We start from the raw sequence: 22,767 nt of genomic DNA, 5'->3' as shown, positions 1-22,767 counted from the left end.
AAGCAATAAGGGGTATTACAATCCACTGGATAAAAACAGATCGCAAGTGTCATTTCTACAGAAATTTACCTCTGTCTGCCACTGGAAGTGTGGAATTAAATGTGATGTAGAAAGCAGGTAAATCTTCAAACTCTACAAGGGTCATTGCTGAAGTCTTAGGAACTTTTTTTTAATGTAACCAAAGCCAACTGCCGTTGGATACCCAATAAAGACATTTTATCCTTATCATTTATACTTTAATTACAGCTGTAACACTCATCCGTTAAACTAATTTGCCGTCAACAGTGTGGTGAAATTCCAGAGCTGTAAATAATAATAATAATAATAATGATTACTCCAAAGGCAGATTTTAATATCCTGAGTCCGATGCATTCAGAAAAAAAAAAAAAAATTCATCAACCTGAGAGCTCAGTCAGCAACACGAGAGCTGTAAACTGCTGCCATGCTCTCTGATCTCTTGTCTAAAGGGCACATTGAATCCAGTGGTGCGATAACAACCAAACACACCATCAAGACGGCTGAAAGTGACAACACATCCAAACAAAGCCATGGTTAAAAATAAGGAATGGGAAAAGCCAATGGAGAGGAGAGGGGTGAGTTCAAGTCAAGGTATTAATATCAGGTCATGTCAACAATCATGATGGATGATTATTGTGATGATAAAGAGGCTCTAAATAATTTCTTAATGTCCCCTGACAGAGATTAACTGCAGTCCTGGGACTGGCTACACTCATATCTGCATTTGGTTCATCCTTTCAGTATGGCTATAACGTGGCTGTCATTAACTCTCCAGCACCGGTGACCACAACACTCTAACAGAAAGTCATACCCAGGCTTGTGTCGTTGACATGTGTTTTTCTCAGCATTGTCCTGCTCTTTTTTATTATTAGAACATGCAGCAGTTTTATAATGCTACCTACATGGAGCGTTATGGCACACAGATAGAGGACAACCTCCTGACTCTGCTTTGGTCTCTGTCAGTATCCATGTACCCTCTTGGTGGCTTCTTTGGCTCCCTAATGGTGGCTCCTCTGGTTAACAAGCTAGGGAGGTAAAAACTCCTTTATACAATAAAGGACTTAAAGGATGTTTTGTCACAACTGCACAGTGTGTTTATTTGATCTCCTTCAACCCTGCAATAGGAAGGGCACCCTCCTCTTCAACAACATTTTCTCTATTGTACCTGCTGTCATGATGGGAGTCAGTGAGGTTGCTAATTCTTGTGAGATCATCATTGTGGCCAGGTTTATAGTGGGCATATGTGCAGGTTGGATGGGATTTTTTTTCAGCCATTTGTTTTGCGTCAAACATGAATAGAAGGTGGGTTTCATTCCTGCATTCATCCCTGTTTGCAGGTCTGTCCTCCAACGTGGTGCCAATGTATCTGGGTGAACTCTCTCCCAAAAACCTGAGGGGGGCCCTTGGCATCGTACCACAGCTCTTCATCACTATTGGCATTCTTGCTGCACAAGTGCTGGGCATCAGAAACATATTAGGCAACAGCACAGGTTTAGATACCGACACATATCCTTATAATAGAAGCTGATTTGAAAAGAAGAGGTAATTTTTTTGTGTTCATCTTCATTTCAGGTTGGACCCTCATGCTTGGTTTGACTGGCATCCCTGCTGTGATGGAGCTGTTGTTGCTGCCTTTTTTCCCAGAGAGCCCGAGGTACATGCTTATCCAGAAGGGAGATGAGAAGAAAGCAAAGAAAGGTAAGAAAACAAAAATATTTTACATTAGAGCCAAAAGAAGGCAGATACCGGTAATAGTGTCTCGGTACTCTAAGCATTACAGCGTCTGCGTGGCTGGGAAGATGTAGATGCAGAGATGACAGAGATGCATCTTGAGGACCAGTCAGAGCGGGCAGAGGGTCGCTTGTCCGTCCTCACTTTGCTGTCCCAGCGCTCTCTCCGCTGGCAGCTGGTCTCCATCATCATCATGAACATGGGCCAGCAGCTGTCAGGGGTCAACGCGGTGAGACATGTCTATCTTTGCGGCCAATTGACCATGTAAAACAATTTTGTTTTAGCTTAAATTTTTGGGATGTATTTTCACTGCTTTGGCTTCTTTCAGCCTTTTTCTACAAAAAAAGAAAAGTCTAGTGTATCTTTATTATTGGTTTTCACAGTCAAATGTTTTAATCATAATGCATGTCTCTCTCAGATCTACTACTATGCAGACAGCATTTATGGCACTGCAGGAGTTAATCAGAATGACATCCAGTACGTCACAGTGGGAACAGGTGCAGTGAATGTCGTCATGACCATAGCTGCTGTGAGTACCCAGAAAAGCTGAACCAAAACTTAAAGAAGAGCAAAAATGTGCTCTCTCTGTTGTTTTTTTTTTTGTTGTTTTTTTGTTTTTTTATCGTCCCAGCAGGGAATTTTCTCTGAATTTGCTTTCTCAGGTCTTTATTGTGGAGTCATCAGGCAGAAGATGGCTCCTCCTTCTGGGATTTGGGATCTGCTGCGGGGCCTGTGTGTTGCTCACTGTCGCCCTCAACTTCCAGGTAACATGTGAGAGCTGCAATCCAATTCAGACCTTTAAAATGTGCCATTGCTGCCCTCCAGTGGATCAGCACTCAGCAGCATTACACTGATGTCAGACCATTAGTTTTGAAAACTAGCTGTAGGTATACTCTGATGATTCCCATCAGTATAAGACAAAGGACTTGTGTCCGTACTTATCTTGCTTGATCTTAGTGCTGCATTTGATACAGTCGATCATAACATTCTGCTACAAAGACTAGAACAGGTGATTGGAATTACAGGTACAGCGTTAAGCTGGTTTAAATCATATTTATCTGATAGACTTCAGTTCGTTCATGTAAATGACAAGTCCTCCTCCCAAACTACAGTAAGTCATGGAGTTCCTCAAGGTTCTGTACTTGGACCAATACTCTTCACGCTATATATGCTCCCTTTAGGCAAAATTATTAGACAGCATGGAATAAACTTTCATTGTTATGCAGATGATACTCAACTATACTTATTCTTTAAACCAGATGAAACAAATCAGCCCAATAGGCTACAAAATTGTCTCATAGACATAAAGACTTGGATGTCTAGAAATTTTTTCCTCTTAAACTCAGATAAGACTGAAGTAATTCTCGTTGGATCTGAAAAACTCAGAGCTAAATTTTCCGGTTTTGTAATGAACCTGGATGGCATTACTTTAGCTTCCAGTGCTACAGTGAGAAACCTTGAAGTAATATTTGACCCTGACCTGTCCTTTGGTCCACATATTAAGCAGGTTACTAAAACAGCCTTCTTTCATTTACGTAATATAGCCAAAATTAGGGACATTCTGTCAGACAGCAAAGCTAATACAGAAATCTGCTGCAATCAGACAGCTTTTGCAAACCTGCAAATTCACTTTGATCCAGAATCCATCATTAACAATAGGAAAGGCATTTAACAGTCTGATATCAGACTCATATGTCATCTTGGTAACCATCAATGACTTGTTTATGACAACTACAGTTGCTTATTTCTGTGGACAGGACAGTGTGACGTGGATGCCCTACATCAGCATTGCATGTGTCTTCATCTACGTCATTGGACATGCAATAGGTCCCAGTGAGTCTGACACACCTGTGATTATCTACACACACTGATTATAGACAGGTGCTCCATTAACTGAAGTGTTGTTTGGACCTGAGCAGACATGTAATTATTTATTCTGTAAATTAGCACTCAGTTGTTTGAGACATAAGCAGCCTCATAGGGACCTCAAACTGATGGTATGCTGCCAGTGTTTTGGTTGTGGTTATCCACGTCTGTGCTTTGCAGGCCCCATTCCTAACGTGGTGACCACTGAGATGTTCCGGCAGTCGGCCAGACCTGCGGCCTTCATGGTTGCAGGTTGTGTCCACTGGCTTTCCAACTTCACTGTTGGTCTTGTCTTCCCCTTCATGAAGGTTGGTTACACAACATACACTGACAGAGTAAAAAAAACACTTTTTTTTTTAATTTTATTTCAGCATCTTATAGTTACAGGTATTTCTTAATGCTGACCAGGAATATGAGTAGCTAAATTGCATCTGCTTTCCAATGTAATAATTTGCAATGCCCATGATTTAGATTATATTTATATCTACTGTACTTATGGATGAAATGTATGAGTATTTCATTACACTAGCCTGGGAATCTGGTGAATGTTATCAGTGCAAAGAGGATGTGAGGTTGCAGAAATGGCTGGTTAAATACACTGTGTGAAATGAGTGAGAAGAGCTTTATATGATGTGTCGCCTTCAACTTCCTGAAAAAAGTGAAAAGTGACACATCCTGTGTCACTCTCACATTATGGGTTGGAGACGTTGACAAAAATTATGGAAGTTCAAAACTGCCTGCCACAGGCTATCTATAGACTAATCCAAGCAAAGGCTGGAACTGGACTGCCTGCCATTTTTGAGGTGAACCTTGTGTGTCAGTAACAAAGCAATTCTGATGAAAAGTTGTGTCATTTTTGCTTCATACTACTCACTGCTAAACAATGTTAAGGGAATCTAGGAGGCCATGCACTGTTATTGGTTGTTCTAACAGCAGTGGAAAATTTCAGCTGTGGAGAAAAGCTGAATGCAAAGAGCACAGACCTTAAATTTATGAAGACTGCCCCTTTCTGAGACCTTTAGATTTATAAATTCCCTGGGCAAACAGAGACAGGGACATTCAACAGAAGTGGGTCAAGCATATTAACAGACAGGATTTTCTCTCCAACAACAACAGTACAGTAAGTTCAGGTGAAAGGTTGACAGTTCGACACGAAACTCTGCATTTCCACGTTGCTGTCAAGCTTAACGTGGTGCAACAAATCATATTATACTTGTTATTACTCACATCATGTGAATCTGTAGCAAGGAGATTCTATGTGAGCATATGAGTTCATGTGTGTATGTCTTGTGTGGATATGTCGTGTGTGTGGCTTTGTAACAAGGTTGTGACCTTGTCTTATGTGCAGAACTAGAACTGAGGTTTTCTTATATTTACTTTTACCACCTTAAAGATACAGAATTTCAGTGCATGGACAGTGTTTTGCATACACGTATTAATTATCTGTGGTATGAAATCAAAATAGTCTCATCATCATAGTGTCAAATGGTCACATGACTGCTTATCCATGTCAGAGTCAGCTCTGTCGTGGATTAGACAGATGGCAAACCGCCTTTTTGATCTTGTGCCCAATTCACCATAGTAATACTCTGTCTCTGCGTTGAACTGGATCGTTTACACCCTCTCAGACCCCTGACACCCTCCTGTCCTCTCTAAACCCAGTTACCACACCACCTCGAAACTGAGCGGAAATGCTCATTCCTTTTATCTTTTCCTTTTTCTTTCTTTTTTTTTTTCCCTTGAGCTTTGATCTGATCTGATCTGAATGAAATGTATGGTCAGGAGTTTTCATGAAAAGGGTGTTTTACCATCCAAAGCAGATATTTGACATGTCCATTAGTCTGTTTGAAGCCCATGGAGCAGAGAAACTGTGGTAATAATTTACCCGAAATCAAATGTGCTTTTCACTTCTCTTTAATCTGGCTGGGGTGGGGAACGGTCTCAGTTTGTTGAGGATGGTTGTGATATGTTTTTCTTGCTTTTATTAGGCCCGAGCACCTTGGCGGTGCGAAGGCCTATTGTAATTGCAGTGTTTATTAGGCCCGAGCACCTTGGCGGTGCGAAGGCCTATTGTAATTGCAGCGTTTATTATTAGGCCCGAGCACCTTGGCGGTGCGAAGGCCTATTGTAATTGCAGCGTTTATTATTATTATTATTATTTTTATTCGGACACTTCGCGTGCTTTTTTGGAGGCCTGAACGTGCTCGAAAACTCACCAAATTTTGCGTACCCCCCCAAGGGAATACGAAAAATTTGATATTTTGAGGTGCTCCAGAATGTTTGGGCGAAACTGAATGAGAGCGCCACCTATTTTAGGTGCCCCGCCACTGCATGTCGTAAATCTTTATGAAAATTCATACACATGATGTACATGCTAGGGCGAACAAAAAATCCTCTTAATGTCATGGTGAAATGTCGACAGGAAGGCGGCCATTTAAGGTCAAAGTCAATATTTTGGCGTTTTAGCACCTCGCATTTTAACGAACTCGTCCTAGAGCTTTTATCCCACTGAGCCACAAATTGCTCAGGATGTTCAGGAGGCATGTGTGAATAAATGTTGTGTTATTTCTTCTAATAGGAGACTTAGTTTACGAGGGGCGGGGCCTCAAAGTTTGATGTCTCGCCAGGAAAAATTAAACGGATATAACTCCCACATAAAGCAACATTTCTGCACCAAATTTGCTAGATATGATGGCAGTCCCCTCCTACAGAGTTCTATATGTCAATATTTTGATTATGAAATAGCCACGCCCCCTGGAGGTCAAAAGTGTTGTTTTTAGCTCACACACCCATAACTCTGGCTTGGTGGACACCACATGGCCCAAATTCACTCAGACATCACAAAACATGTTGGTGAAGAGATCTTATAAAGGACGTTGCTCTACGCTGCACGGCGTGCCCGTGACGCCATGGCGAAGTTCCATGCGGCGGCGTGACATCATAAATCACTATAAAATTGTCAATTTTGATCTGATCACCCTAAAACTTATAGGGATTAATAAGGGATCAGTCCTGAACAGATTACTGTGACCATTGCTGGTGTAGACCTAAACTCCGCCCACTTACAACAGGAAGTGTTTTTTTGCACGTTTGAGGGTCATGCTTCTAAGCAAATGGTCCAAAACACTTGAGCCTCCTCCAAAACATGTCAAACCCTTTCATGATGCCACAATAAAAACCTCAAGTTGCTACGCTAAACGGGACATAGCGAATGGCGGTCCAACGCCATGAAACAGGAAGTACCTGTGACCAAGCCATGGAACATTGGACCGCAACCATACTTGCCATGACTGATGACAGTAAGGCCCTGAACTAAGCCCCATTGAAACATAATGGAATACATGGAGCATGTCTCTATAGCGCCCCCTACAAAATTTCAATCAATCAGCCCCGCCCACTACATGGACCGACATGGATAAAATTCAGCACAGTTGGAGAACCTTCCAGTACCTTCAAAAAAGTCTCTTGGACATATGGGCTAAATTCAACAGGAAGTCGGCCATTTTGAAAAAGGTGCCATTTTTGGGGTCATTTCTTTGCCATGCATTTTAAACAACTCCTCCTAGGGATATTGTCCAACTGACACCCAACTTGCACAGGATGCTCAGGAGGCATGTGTGATTTAAAGTTGTGTTATTTCTTCTAATAGAAGATTTAGTTTAGGAGGGGCGGGCCCTCAAAGTTTGATGTCTTATTAACATAGACTTATTGCTAAACCTCCCACATAAAACAACATATCAGCACAGGAATCGCCACATTTGATGCCAGTCCCATGATGAACAAAATCTACAATGCAATAATGGGACTATGAATTAGCCCCACCCCTTGGCAACAACAAGTGTCTGATATCGTGAACCAGGAAGTACCTGTAACAAAGCCATGAAACCTTTGATCTTCACCATACTTGCCATGACTTATGACAGTAAAGTCCTTAATAGAGTAAAATTACAATATAGTGGAAAAGATAGTAACTGGCTCCATAGCGCCCCCTACAATATTTCAATCAATCAGCCCCGCCCACTGCATTGACTGACATGGATATGATTCGGGAAACTTGTAGACGCTCCCAGTACCTTCAAAAAAGTCTCTTGGACATATGGGCTAAATCCAACAGGAAGTCGGCCATTTTGAAAAAGGTAACATATTTGGGGTCATTTTGTCATTTTCTTTGCCATGCATTTTGAGCAACTCCTCCTAAGAATTTTATTCAACTTTAACCCAAATGAGTCAGGATGCTCAACAGACATATGTGATTAAAAGTTGTGTTATTTCTTTTAATAGGGGATATCGTTTAGGAGAGGCGGGGCAGCAAAGCAGATGTGATGCAACAAAAAGAAAAACTGACATAAATCCCCCAAGAAACAACCAACCTGCACCAAATTTGCTACAGATGATGCCAGTCATATCCTTCACATTTCTGTATGTCAATAATTAGATTATGAATTAGCCCCGCCCCTTGGTGACAGGAACTGACCGTTCATAAGGCCTAAACGGCCTGAAGTGTAGTTTGGCTGCACTTTAGATTGAGAGAGGCATGGGAAGGATGTTGCCAGGGGAGGCGGTGGCATTATGCCGAGCGGCGCCATGGTGCGAGGGCCTATATCACCGCTTGCGGTTTTAATTATTATTATTATTATTATTATTATTATTATTATTATTATTATTCTCCTAATAAATGAATTGCTTTTTTGGAGGCCTGAACATGCTCAAAAACTCACCAAATTTTGCGTACCCCCCCAAGGGAATGCGAAAAATTTGATATTTTGAGGTGCTCCAGAATGTTTGGGCAAAACTGAATGAGAGCGCCACCTATTTTAGGTGCCCCGCCACTGCATGTCGTTAATCTTTATGAAAATTCATACACATGATCTACATGCTAGGGCGAACAAAAAATCCTCTTAATGTCATGGTGAAATGTCGACAGGAAGGCGGCCATTTTAGGTCAAAGTCAATATTTTGGCGTTTTAGCACCTCGCATTTTAACGAACTCGTCCTAGAGCTTTTATCCCACTGAGCCACAAATTGCTCAGGATGTTCAGGAGGCATGTGTGATTAAATGTTGTGTTATTTCTTCTAATAGGAGACTTAGTTTACGAGGGGCGGGGCCTCAAAGTTTGATGTCTCGCCAGGACAAATTAAACGGATATAACTCCCACATAAAGCAACATTTCTGCACCAAATTTGCTAGATATGATGACAGTCCCCTCCTACAGAGTTCTATATGCCAATATTTTGATTATGAAATAGCCACGCCCCCTGGAGGTCAAAAGTGTTGTTTTTTGCTCACACACCCATAACTCTGGCTTGGTGGACACCACATGGCCCAAATTCACTCAGGCATCACAAATCATGTTGGTGAAGAGATCTTATAAAGGACGTTGCTCTACGCTGCACGGCGTGCCCGTGACGCCATGGCGAAGTTCCATGCGGCGGCGTGACATCATAAATCACTATAAAATTGTCAATTTTGATCTGATCACCCTAAAACTTATAGGGATTAATAAGGGATCAGTCCTGAACAGATTAATGTGACCATTGCTGGTGTAGACCTAAGCCCCGCCCACTTACAGCAGGAAGTGTTTTTTTCCACGTTCGAGGGTCATGCTTCTAAGCAAATGGTCCAAAACACTTGAGACTCCTCCAAAACATGTCAAACCCTTTCATGATGCCACAATAAAAACCTCAAGTTGCTACGCTAAACAGGACATGGCGAATAGCGTTCCAACGCCATGAAACAGGAAGTACCTGTGACCAAGCCATGGAACCTTGGACCGCCACCAAACTTGCCATGACTGATGACAGTAAGGCCCTGAACTAAGCCCCATTGAAACATTATGGAATAAATGGAGCATGTCTCCATAGCGCCCCCTACAAAATTTCAATCAATCAGCCCCGCCCACTACATGGACCGACATGAATAAAATTCAGCACAGTTGGAGAACGTTCCAGTACCTTCAAAAAAGTCTCTTGGACATATGGGCTAAATTCAACAGGAAGTCGGCCATTTTGAAAAAGGTGCCATTTTTGGGGTCATTTCTTTGCCATGCATTTTAAACAACTCCTCCTAGGGATATTGTCCAACTGACACCCAACTTGCACAGGATGCTCAGGAGGCATGTGTGATTTAAAGTTGTGTTATTTCTTCTAATAGAAGATTTAGTTTAGGAGGGGCGGCCCTTCAAAGTTTTATGTCTCATTAACAAAGACTTATTGCTAAAACTCCCACATAAAACAACATATCAGCACAGGAATCACCACATTTGATGCCAGTCCCATGATGAACAAAATATACAATGCAATAATATGACTATGAACTAGCCCCACCCCTTGGCAATAACAAGTGTCTGATATCGTGAACCAGGAAGTACCTGTAACAAAGCCATGAAACCTTTGATCTTCACCATACTTGCCATGAGTCATGACAGTTATGTCCTTAATAGAGTAAAATTATAATATAGTGGAAAAGATAGTAAATGGCTCCATAGCGCCCCCTCCAATATTTCAATCAATCAGCCCCGCCCACTACATTGACTGACATGGATAAAATTGAGCACACTCATAGACCATTCCAGCACCTTCAAAAAAGTCTCTTGGACATATGGGCTAAATCAAACAGGAAGTCGGCCATTTTGAAAAAGGTGTCATTTTTGGGGTCATTTCTGTCATTTTTTTTGTCATGCATTTTGAGAAGTTCCTTCTAAGTATTTTGTCCAACTTTAACCCAAATGAGTTAGGATGCTCAAGAGGCATGTGTGATTAAAAGTTGTGCTATTTCTTTTAATAGGGGATATCATTTAGGAGAGGCGGGGCAGCAAAGCAGATGTGATGCAACGAAAAGGAAAACTGACATAACTCCCACAAAAAACAACCAACCTGCACCAAATTCACTACAGATGATGCCAGTCATATTCTTCACATTTGTGCATGTCAATAATTAGATGATAAGTTAGCCCCGCCCCTTGGTGACAGGAAGTGACCCTTCATAAGGCCTAAATGGCCTGAAGTGCAGTCTGGCTGCACTTTAGGTTGAGAGAGGCATGGGAAGGATGTTGGCAGGGGAGGCGGTGGCATTATGCCGAGCGGCGCCATGGTGCGAGGGCCTATATCACCGCTTGCGGTTTTAATTATTATTATTATTATTTTTATTCGGACACTTCGCGTGCTTTTTTGGAGGCCTGAACGTGCTCGAAAACTCACCAAATTTTGCGTACCCCCCCAAGGGAATACGAAAAATTTGATATTTTGAGGTGCTCCAGAATGTTTGGGCGAAACTGAATGAGAGCGCCACCTATTTTAGGTGCCCCGCCACTGCATGTCGTTAATCTTTATGAAAATTCATACACATGATCTACATGCTAGGGCGAACAAAAAATCCTCTTAATGTCATGGTGAAATGTCGACAGGAAGGCGGCCATTTTAGGTCAAAGTCAATATTTTGGCGTTTTAGCACCTCGCATTTTAACGAACTCGTCCTAGGGCTTTTATCCCACTGAGCCACAAATTGCTCAGGATGTTCAGGAGGCATGTGTGATTAAATGTTGTGTTATTTCTTCTAATAGGAGACTTAGTTTACGAGGGGCGGGGCCTCAAAGTTTGATGTCTCGCCATTAAAAATTAAACGGATATAACTCCCACATAAAGCAACATTTCTGCACCAAATTTGCTAGATATGATGGCAGTCCCCTCCTACAGAGTTATATATGTCAATATTTTGATTATGAAATAGCCACGCCCCCTGGAGGTCAAAAGTGTTGTTTTTTGCTCACACACCCATAACTCTGGCTTGGTGGACACCACATGGCCCAAATTCACTCAGGCATCACAAAACATGTTGGTGAAGAGATCTGATAAAGGACGTTGCTCTACGCTGCACGGCGTGCCCGTGACGCCATGGCGAAATTCCATGCGGCGGCGTGACATCATAAATCACTATAAAATTGTCAATTTTGATCTGATCACCCTAAAACTTATAGGGATTAATAAGGGATCAGTCCTGAACAGATTACTGTGACCATTGCTGGTGTAGACCTAAACTCCGCCCACTTACAACAGGAAGTGTTTTTTTCCACGTTTGAGGGTCATGCTTCTAAGCAAATGGTCCCAAACACTTGAGACTCCTCCAAAACATGTCAAACCCTTTCATGATGCCACAATAAAAACCTCAAGTCGCTACGCTAAACGGGACATGGCGAATGGCGGTCCAACGCCATGAAACAGGAAGTACCTGTGACCAAGCCATGGAACCTTGGACCGCCACCAAACTTGCCATGACTGATGACAGTAAGGCCCTGAACTAAGCCCCATTGAAACATTATGGAATAAATGGAGCATGTCTCCATAGCGCCCCCTACAAAATTTCAATCAATCAGCCCCGCCCACTACATGGACCGACATGGATAAAATTCAGCACAGTTGGAGAACCTGCCAGTACCTTCAAAAAAGTCTCTTGGACATATGGGCTAAATTCAACAGGAAGTCGGCCATTTTGAAAAAGGTGCCATTTTTGGGGTCATTTCTTTGCCATACATTTTAAACAACTCCTCCTAGGGATATTGTCCAACTGACACCCAACTTGCACAGGATGCTCAGGAGGCATGTGTGATTTAAAGTTGTGTTATTTCTTCAAATAGAAGATTTAGTTTAGGAGCGGCGGGCCTTCAAAGTTTAATGTCTCATTAACAAAGACTTAATGATAAAACTCCCACATAAAACAACATATCAGCACAGGAATCGACACATTTGATGCCAGTCCCATGATGAACAAAATATTCAATGCAATAATACGACTATGAATTAGCCCCACCCCCTTGGCAACAACAAGTGTCTGATATCATGAACCAGGAAGTACCTGTAACAAAGCCATGAAACCTTTGATCTTCACCATACTTGCCATGACTCATGACAGTTATGTCCTTAATAGAGTAAAATTACAACATAGTGGAAAAGATAGTAAATGGATCCATAGCGCCCCCAACAATATTTTAATCAATTAGCCCCTCCCACTACATTGACTGACATGGATAAAATTCAGCACACTTGTAGATGCTTCCAGTACCTTCAAAAAAGTCTCTTGGACATATGGGCTAAATCAAACAGGAAGTCGGCCATGTTGAAAAAGGTGCCATTTTTGGGGTAATTTCTGTCATTTTCTTTGCCATGCATTTTGAGGAACTTCTCCAAAGAATTTTGTCTAACTTTAACCCAAATGAGTCAGGATGCTCAAGAGGCATGTGTTATTAAAAGTTGTGCTATTTCTTTTAATAGGGGATATCGTTTAGGAGAGGATGGGTAGCAAAGCAGATGTGATGCAATGAAAAGAAAAACTGACATAACTCCCACAAAAAACAACCAACCTGCACCAAATTTGCTACAGATGATGCCAGTCATATCCTTCACATTTCTGTATGTCAATAATTAGAATATAAATTAGCCCCGCCCCTTGGTGACAGGAAGTGACCGTTCATAAGACCTAAATGGCCTGAAGTGCAGTCTGGCTGAACTTTAGGTTGAGAGAGGCATGGGAAGGATGTTGCCAGGGGAGGCGGTGGCATGATGCCGAGCGGCGCCATGGTGCGAGGGCCTATATCACCGCTTGCGGTTTTAATTTTTATTGTTATTGGTGGGTGGGTCTCTCCTGATTTTATCATGATGGATAAGAGTAGAGATCCTGTGAAGGGCCTCAAGACGACAGATTGCATCAGACAAAGACAGACAGATACAGAAGGAGAAAAAAGGAAACTGTGATAAATTATACTACAAAGTGTGTGAGTGTGTGTATCTGTTGCTGACAATAGTTGCAAATGTTTTCTCTGAAAGGTTGGCTAGCACTCGAATCTTCAGATTGGTGTATCAGCAAAATACATGTGTCTCTGCAATCAGCTTAAAGGTTAAAAAGTGTGACCATGAATTCAGTTTATTGACTGAACCTGGATAATTAACATATGACAATACATTAGGACTAGTTGCAACTTAGTCTCTCTGCTCTGCTAGATCAACTGCTTCTCTTTTGAGAACTTTGTTCATTATTATTAGAATTCTGTCTTCCTCTTCTCTAATCTTATTTCTTTTATTTCTCTTCTTTCTTTTCTCTTTCTCTTTTCTCCTTTGTTTTGTTTCCCTTTCTTTTCAAGCATCTCTTTCGCATCTCTCAGATTGGCTAAACATAAAGATCACCCTCTGGTAATGCAAAATCCTGTTTTCACATTAAAAAAAAAAAAAAAATCAAACTTTCTGGTCCACAACTATTTATGATGATCTTAATGCGACTGTTCTCATAATTTCTCTGGTCAGCAGTTGTGGACACTAATGAGAAACAATGGTAATGCTAACTGTCTCATGTGTAAACACAGTCGTATCTGTTGCTGACAATAGTTGCAAATGTTTTCTCTGAAAGGTTGGCTAGCACTCGAATCTTCAGATTGGTGTATCAGCAAAATACATGTGTCTCTGCAATCAGCTTAAAGGTTAAAAAGTGTGACCATGAATTCAGTTTATTGACTGAACCTGGATAATTAACATATGACAATACATTAGGACTAGTTGCAACTTAGTCTCTCTGCTCTGCTAGATCAACTGCTTCTCTTTTGAGAACTTTGTTCATTATTATTAGAATTCTGTCTTCCTCTTCTCTAATCTTATTTCTTTTATTTCTCTTCTTTCTTTTCTCTTTCTCTTTTCTCCTTTGTTTTGTTTCCCTTTCTTTTCAAGCATCTCTTTCGCATCTCTCAGATTGGCTAAACATAAAGATCACCCTCTGGTAATGCAAAATCCTGTTTTCACATTAAAAAAAAAAAAAAAATCAAACTTTCTGGTCCACAACTATTTATGATGATCTTAATGCGACTGTTCTCATAATTTCTCTGGTCAGCAGTTGTGGACACTAATGAGAAACAATGGTAATGCTAACTGTCTCATGTGTAAACACAGTCATCACCACAAGTCCTGGATTCGTTCCAGCACATCAAAGATAAATCCTTACTGTATCAGCAGTAAATGCTGTGTGCCACACAACACTACCAGTAATGAATGTGTGTGTGGCTCAACAGAAAAAGTCACAGAAAAAAGACCCTTCAGTAATCTAAGCTCGTTACAACCTACTCCAGCAGTTTTACACCACTTGCAGAGGCAGAATGGCAACAGCCAGTATGAGACCAGAGATCAAATGTCATGCTTGTCTTATACATAAAACTAACTGCCTTATCTGGTGTCTTTCTGTGTTCATCCCCTGACTGGCACCCACATCACACATAAACCAGGCAGTCATAATCCTAAGCAGATAGAATAAGCTCCTAATGTCAAAATAACTAAGTAAAAGTCAAAAATCAAAATAGATACAAAATATGAAATAATATAAATTTTATATATTACAAAATATAAATACTAATTAAAAAAAACTAATAAACAATAAAATACAAAAACACTGCAAAAGTATCTGTTTGGGTGTCACACTCTATGTAAACTGAAATGATGTGAAAAAGTCTTTAGTCTGAGCAGTGGGGGGAATACTTGCAGAAGAACGGAAGATACTGGGAGGATACTCAGTCCAAAATCTCCTGTTGCTTTGGAGAATAAACATCTTGTGACTTCTGAATATGCTGCCATTTTGAACTCACCCTCAAATGGGACAGTAGCATTTGCAGATTCTCTTCTCTGCTAGTTGACTTCAAGAAGTAAGCATCTTTACTATAACAGAGGAAAAGATTAAGAGATAATTACATAATTATTCATTTAGACAGTAAAAGTTCCAAACTTACACTTTCAAGTTACAACTTGTGTCTGACCAGATGGACTACTAGTCTTTGCTATTGGTGTAATAAAAAGCACAAAGACAGCATTAACAATCTCAGGCAAAAGAAAGAAGACAAATATTCAGTTGCACAACTTAACTAAATATTCCTTTTAATTAATTTGATTGAATAAGCTTCACATTACCCAATAAAACATCAGTTGCTAAACTTCCCGGTGTCTTTTCTATGTTACATGACATATTTCTTACACCATTCACACACATACACACACAAACAGGTCGTATTACACAACAGCCCAATGCCATAAAAGAAAACAAAAGTAAACAAAAAAAACTGCCATTTATTTGTACCTATTCACAAAACAATAGCTCTCTTATATGAATCCTTGGACATTGTTCAATATTATCAATACTTCTTAATCATATCTGTTGTGTGAACAAAAAGTTTTAGTTTCGTTTGAAAAGGTTTTCAATTATTTTCCATTTTCCAGATTAGTATTCTTGGCGATCCATTTCATGCAGCCGTGGCTCAATAAAAACTGCCTGCTGAAACTCATTTGTTCTGCCTAAAGGCGAAACACACACCGAGCAAAAGTGACAACACTCAGTGGTGATAAATTCTGCATGTCATCAGCAGCTTATATTGAATAAATGACAGAATTAGTGCTCAAGCATATACTAACTTAATAGATATCAAAATTACATGAATCTCATCAAGTTCCCAGCTCAGGCACAATTACAGATTTTTCCATCCCTCTGAGTTATTTGTGATTTTTGTGTCATTTGCAGCATCGGAGTCTTTTCCATGCTGCAGAGACCAATCAGACACTCACCTGATGGTGTTGCACGATGAATAGACAGTGAAATATTTAAAACATTTAGCACTCTGTGTGTCAGGTTTCAAATATGAAAACAGTTTTCACATCTATTTGCTGAAAGTGGGAAGTTTCTCACAGCACCAATAATGACCTTTTCGTTTCAGGGAATGCATCCACTTCAGTGTTTTTGTTTTGAGTGAGCAATGTGTTTCTTCCTAATGGACAGAGGGGTATAATCTTGAGGATAAACAGAAACATTTTCAGTGTAGAAAAGCAAACCAGTGAGGAATGTGTTTAGATAGAAGGGACTAAACAAAAGAGTATTCCCATAAAAAGGAAAAAAAAAAGTATCAGAGCAGATGTCGCTATCCAGCTATCTCTATATTTACAAGCTCTCACCCTGACAAAAAACTCACATTTTTTTTCCTCCTTCTCCCTCCAGAGAGGCCTTGGTCCCTACAGCTTCATTGTTTTTTCTGTTGTCTGTCTGATCACGCTGGTCTACGTCTGGCTGGTGGTGCCAGAAACCAAGAACAAGACCTTCCTGGAGGTCTCTCAAATGTTCGCTGAGAGGAACAAAACAGAGATCAAACTGGGTGATGGCAACGTACCTTTGACAGACAGCAAAAAAAGCCCAGAGGACGCGGAAAAGGTCACGGCCTTCTGAGGAAGAATGAGAGCATTGAACGGAGAGGAAGTCTTCACAGTGGGGGCTGAGGAGACTAAAAGGACTTCAGCGGTTTAATTTAGTTTCTCCTCTTTATCTTATGAGGAATTTTGATAATCTCTGTGCAGTTTGTGGCAACATATCTTTATTTGAGTGCCTGCTAAAAATACTGAGCTGATCTCACTTCATTCAGCTGTAGAGGTGTGAATTATGTGCATGACTCATTAAACAAAACAGCAAGTTTTTTGTAAGCTTTATTAAAGATGCGTGGATATGAATACATGGATGAAGCTGTGACATACATCTGGTCCTTCATTAATCATCCCATAAACATTTTAAAACCCCATCATCAGCTGTGATGGTTTACTACTTGCAGCATTTTTGAGCCTGTATAGCAGGGCAAACTACTGAGGCTTTTCAGGAGCATCTGTACTGGCTGTCCAACTGCACCCCTCCATACAGGCTAAGTTTGGTGCTACCCCAGCTGAACACATTGCCCACCACAGTGCTGTTACTCTCACATGACATCTGATCCCGGATATCTGCCATTGTCAGCACGTAGTCCCACATGTTGACATCAGTCATTTTACCAACAAAGGCATCCGAATTAGAGATTCCCAGTAGCCCATCCTGGTCTTTGCCCAGAATGAACTCACCACCAGGGCTTATTGTGTAACCACTCTTCAAGTACCTCTGCTCCCCTACCATACCGTTAATCCAGAGCTCTGCCCCACCAGTGTGAGATGACCACGTTACACAGTAGTTGGCCCAGTCATGGGGAATAAAGTTGTGAGGCAAGTTGACAAACTCATTGCCAATCCAGAGGCCCACCTCTCTTGCATCTGAGTCTTCCCCGATGGAGATCATCAGCTCGTTGTCGATACCATGGCTGGAGTAGGAGATGACGGTGTGGACTCCTTCAACTTGAGGAAGGACATGCATGCAGACAGTGAAGGAGTCCAGATCCATGGGATGGCTGATGCGGGCCAAGGCGTAGCTGTCTGAATTCTTCTCCAGGAAGTTGAGCACCAGCGGAAACAGATCTCGATGTTCTGAGGAAGACAGAAGAACCAGAATCAGACTGCAGAGAGGGACAGATCTTTTGATCAGCTTCATTACACACACAACACACACTCACCATATATGGAAGGCCTTGAGGGGCGAGATCCTCCTGAAGAGAAAGAGAAAGAAGTGAACATGGCAAGTGAAATATGACTACCTACATTCTGATGAAGCCGACGTGAGAAGTTGTTTCACCTGAATGCATGTTCTTTCCAAGAGACGTTATCAAACCCTCAATCCTCAGCAACCTGGACTCTATCTCATCTTGCCGACAAAATGCTTTGGAAAAAAAGTGAAGGAAAATTATGAGAATTAGATTCAGTTCTTGGAACATTCCCTCATCACTTCTGATGTAAAAATTGTGAAATCATACACACTTCCTTTCCCAAGGCGTGGCAGGAAAGAAGACTCCACCTCACGGTTGTTGAGAGGCTGAGCAATGCGGTAATCATTCCACAGGGTTTTATTGTCCATATCCATGAGGGTACTCTCCAGTTTCCTGATCTGAATGCACATACAACACATAAATGTATGTCAAATTAGCACTGAAAGTCAAAATAAGCCGGCTTTTTGCTGAATTATTTATTCTTACAAGGTCTCCATTTTGAGATTGCCTGCTGTACCTGGTTATGAGAAAGAGTGATGGGTGTATCAAACACTGTCCAGATGATGCTCTCATAGCAGGGTGGAGTGGTAAGGGAGCCCTCATACCTAAAGAAATGGTTGAGGTTCTCGGGGAGCATGGAGCGGATGTTGATACTCGTTATATTCATGGACTGACCTGTCAGAGTTACACATGTGTCTAATCAGACCCAAACCCACAAATCTGGATCAGTTGGAAGATTACCTGAAAAGTGACCTTCTGCAAAGTGATGAGGCATAAAAAGCATTTTAAAAAAATACATGTAAAAACATGTATTTTTTTTAAATGGCTGAACATCCAAATTAGTGTTAAATGCATGAAAACCTCACCTGCATACTTGATTTTGTCCAGGTTTGAGATAAAATCACTATAGTAGGTGTTCTCAAAATGGCCATCCTGGAAATAAACCAGTATTGGGGTTAACTTAAAACCAGCAGATTCAATCCCAACAGGTGATTTTTACTTATATACCACACTTCCAGTCCTTTCTCACAACAAACTTGGTACATACAGATAAATTATGTGTCATTGTGGAAACCAGGAAAAAGAGTAAGCTTGATGCAGAAGTGAGAGCTTTGAGTTCTGATATGTGGTTAATGTTTCTCATGGTTGCATTTAAACTGAAACTTCAATGTTTCCTTTAATGATAAATGACCACTTTTGGGTCATAAACCTGAACATGTAAATATGTAAGACTACTGTGAGCCATCATAAGTCCAGCCTCATGGGTAATGTTCTAACTTTATCTCATCATCATCATCAGTCCATCCTCCTATAATGGAGCTAATGCAGTATCTTCCCACCCAGCAAGCTCCATGTTCTGCAACTCAAATCCAAAAACACACAAGGAAACAGCAAGAAGACAAACAGAGAAAACTGAAACCAAGACAGGACAGGAAAGCTGGACAGCAACAACTTGAAACAGTCTACCACAAAGCGAGAGAAACAAGACAGTAACAGATAATAACGTAATAACAAAGCAAACAACAACAACAAAATAAACCTGTCTTGTGCTGGTTTATGAACTTAATACAAAATTAAATTACTGCATATTTTGGACTTACTTTTTTCAGTTTATTTGCTCAGATGTGGAGAATTTCTAGTGAACTTCAATTTAAAGTATGACTGCCATTCATTTTCCTTTAAACCTCATATTAATTGCTCTAGCTGTGTAATTAGATTTAGACTTCTAAACAACTTGGTTAAGTTTGGTCAATAAAGCTGTTTAGTTAACATTAGGAAGAGATTATGCTTTAAAACAAACCCATTAATGCTACAGATAGACCACATGTTACAACAATATATTATTTTCTTATTGGATGGACGATTGTCTGTAAAGCTGGCACTATGTGGTAGATTAAAAAGAAACTGCTCAATGAATGTAAGAAGCTCCATATGACTGGCTCTAAGCTTATAATGCATCTAAATACTCGTTCTAACCAGCAGATGATATGCTGGATGTGGGAACGGGAACGTATGGTAAAAGAAATCAATTAAAAAATCAGTTTAGCTTTACAGATATGACCTTTTTTTTCATTTTTTCAAATTTGAGACGTATTTTAGACATTTTTATTCAGAATTTTTCAGCAACAAACTTTGTCCAAACAAGACTGACTGTGCTTCGGTCACAGTGGATGATAGCAGTGACATTGCTGCAGCAATGACCTCTCAATGGACAGGAAAGGAAGTGTCTCATAGCTCATACTTGTCTTGGGCTACAGGAAACAAGATACCATTCAATATGTGAGTCTGCAGCTGAAAACTCAAAAGAGCCTTTAATCCAGCAGGATGACCAAAATACCCACTTCAAAGACCAGGGGGTTGCAAATAATCATTTTTCAGCACAAAGACATTCTTTCTCATTTATTCAAATTTTCTACAACAGAGCTAATGCTCATTTTTCTCAGATGGTGCCTGAATACGAAGTAGATTTTAAATAAATGAGACAAACCAGAGGAAAAGGTATTTATGGTTCACGTACTTCATAGAAAAAGGCGAGAACTGCCAGCCCATCTGGTTTATCTATGGCTTCAGTAAAGCTTTTGTACTTCTCTGAATTGTAATGGACGACATGGAGCTGGGAGACAAGGTGGAAAAAAAGGGACAGGTTAGGCGTCAACATCACCTTATCTATCAATGTCAATGTAAATATGGCATTTAAACTCAGTTAAAATAAAACAACAAGCATGTATTAGCAGGAACATGGAAAGCGGAAAAAAAATTAAAAGAAAAAGGGAAATACAAGAAAATCGCTCCCAAATAAGAAGATAATATCTTAAACTAATAAATGCAGATAGCCGTGGTTTCCTTAATGGCACTGTCTCCATAAAAAAAAAAAAATGAAATAGAAAAAAAAACATAATTCTACAGTAAGCGTCTTAGTGTCCAACAGGTCACATTTTCATTGCTGTCTTCTAAGCCCACCTCTGCCATATATCGGATACCATCTATGGTGTGCTCCGCTCCACTGGCCTCCAGGTCCCAGCCACCCCAGTGCAGGTGCATCTGGACGGCTGTGTACTTTCCTGGGAGGCCCTTGGTGATCATCATGTTGGGAGGTAGGTCGATCTGAACTGATGGTGACATAAAGATTTTATTAGAGGTCATGAATACTTTAGAAGGCTGCTGTTCAGGCGTTTATGAATATGTCCTCCTTTCCAGAAAGAAGTGATATTTATTTCAATATTGCATAAAAAAGGAAAGAAAAGGGGGGGAAATTTAGCTCTTTGTGCTTTTATTCAGTGTTTTATTCTTTTTATTTCTTTCTGAGGTCACAAGCTGTAAGTTTATGCATTTCAAACACACCTACCTGTGTGCCCGTTGTTAGACATGAGAAAATTCCCTTTCTGAGCATCATATCCGCTGAGCTCCAGTTCCAACATGTCTGGGTTGTACTTTACGCTGCGCCTCTGGATGTCAATTGGGGACTGCTTCTTGCCGCCACACGAAGGGTACTTAGTTGGCCAGTGCATCTGATCCAAAGCTCCCTCTGTTTGCAAAATAATCATCCACTTACATGTAGCCTAAAAATAACACTTGACAGACATAAATTTATTTAATAAGTGCTGCTGTTTAAAATGGTTTGTAGCGTTTATTTGCGGAGGATTTATAGGAGCTTGCAGATCGCTGGTTATAAGCGCACCCACAGAACTTGTTCAACTGGATGCTGCGATGTCGCTTTAGCTCCTTGTAGTATTATCCCCAAAAATATTTACAACGGCACAACACAGCTATTTCCTCCAATAGACTACAGATGTAAGAAGAGTCTGAAAATGTTTATCTTAGTTGACCACTGCGGTGCGCAAACCTCCAAACAGCTTTAATTACATCACGAACAAACAAAAATTCTTCATTTATTGACGGATTATATCTCCGAGAATCAACCAAACAGCGCTTTTACGCACGCTTTACGCATCAAACCCATTTAATTAAGGATTGGTATTTTTCAGATGACAAACATATATATTATATTCCTGTCTAAAATATTCTAAGAACCAAAAAACCCACCTGAATATGTCCAGCGAATATCTTCATGATTGACTCCTGCACTCACTACACAAACCAAAACGGCGGAGACAAACGCAGAGAGGATCTCCATCGCCGCGTCTCTGTTCTCGCACAACACTGACTCCTCACAGAGCTTTTCTCTCCACATTTAACCCACCAGTAAAGAAGGGAGGTGTTATGAAAACGCCCAGAGCGCTTCCCAGTAGAGAGCCAAAGTGACTGGAAGGGGAAAAACAAAATAAAAAAGGGAAAAAAAAAAAAAACTCTCGAGGACAATTTTACTCTCATATCTGAAATGCACTCTTAATTTAGACTAAAGGTTGGTTTTGTTTGTTTAAAATACATTTGTATGTGTGCTGGGAAACATTATGTTATAATAACTGTATTTGTTATGTACATGTGTGGTTTTACCTGTTATTGGACTTTCAGGATTGAAATGTTAAAACAAATCTTATTTTAGTCTTTGATGTGTTTTTTTTTTCTTAAGAATCAGTCATTCAAGACCGGAAGTTTCTCAAACTCTGGCAGAAGTGTTGACTTAATTATTAGAGGACTGGCATAGAAGAGAAAGTGCTTGGCTACAAGCACATTCTTGACGCCCTGACTTTGTTGGTAAAGTTGCAAGTCATTCTGTCAAACAAAACAACAGATGGCTCCTGATATGGAAGAAAACAATGTGTTCATTCCATGGATCTATAATAACATATTA

At 40.5% G+C, this 22,767-nt stretch overlaps 2 protein-coding genes across 2 annotated transcripts; one reads left to right on the top strand and one right to left on the bottom strand.

Annotated features, from left to right (window-relative positions):
* Positions 1-548: 548 nt before the first annotated feature.
* Positions 549-16,846, top strand: slc2a5 (solute carrier family 2 member 5; the record flags this gene model as incomplete). The annotated part of the gene is made up of 12 exons (XM_079239712.1): positions 549-593; positions 700-798; positions 891-1,051; positions 1,143-1,267; positions 1,356-1,508; positions 1,591-1,716; positions 1,791-1,978; positions 2,168-2,278; positions 2,412-2,513; positions 3,507-3,582; positions 3,796-3,923; positions 16,622-16,846. The coding sequence occupies 12 exons, from the start codon at positions 549-551 to the stop codon at positions 16,844-16,846; spliced, it is 1,539 nt and encodes a 512-aa protein (XP_079095838.1).
* A 273-nt stretch (positions 16,847-17,119) lies between these two features.
* On the bottom strand, positions 17,120-22,163 carry ca6 (carbonic anhydrase VI). Its single transcript, XM_079238946.1, has 10 exons — positions 22,059-22,163; positions 21,361-21,540; positions 20,976-21,124; positions 20,533-20,628; positions 18,881-18,947; positions 18,532-18,689; positions 18,286-18,412; positions 18,104-18,187; positions 17,985-18,017; positions 17,120-17,898 (listed from the first exon to the last, which is right to left on the bottom strand). Exons 1-10 carry the CDS (start codon positions 22,147-22,149, stop codon positions 17,264-17,266), a joined length of 1,620 nt encoding a protein of 539 aa, XP_079095072.1. The 5' UTR covers positions 22,150-22,163; the 3' UTR covers positions 17,120-17,263.
* Between the last annotated feature and the right edge of the window lie 604 nt (positions 22,164-22,767).

This window comes from Telmatherina bonti (assembly GCF_933228915.1).
Source record: "Telmatherina bonti genome assembly, chromosome: 4".
NCBI lineage: Eukaryota > Metazoa > Chordata > Actinopteri > Atheriniformes > Telmatherinidae > Telmatherina > Telmatherina bonti.
This window is presented reverse-complemented; position numbering and strand designations above follow the sequence as displayed.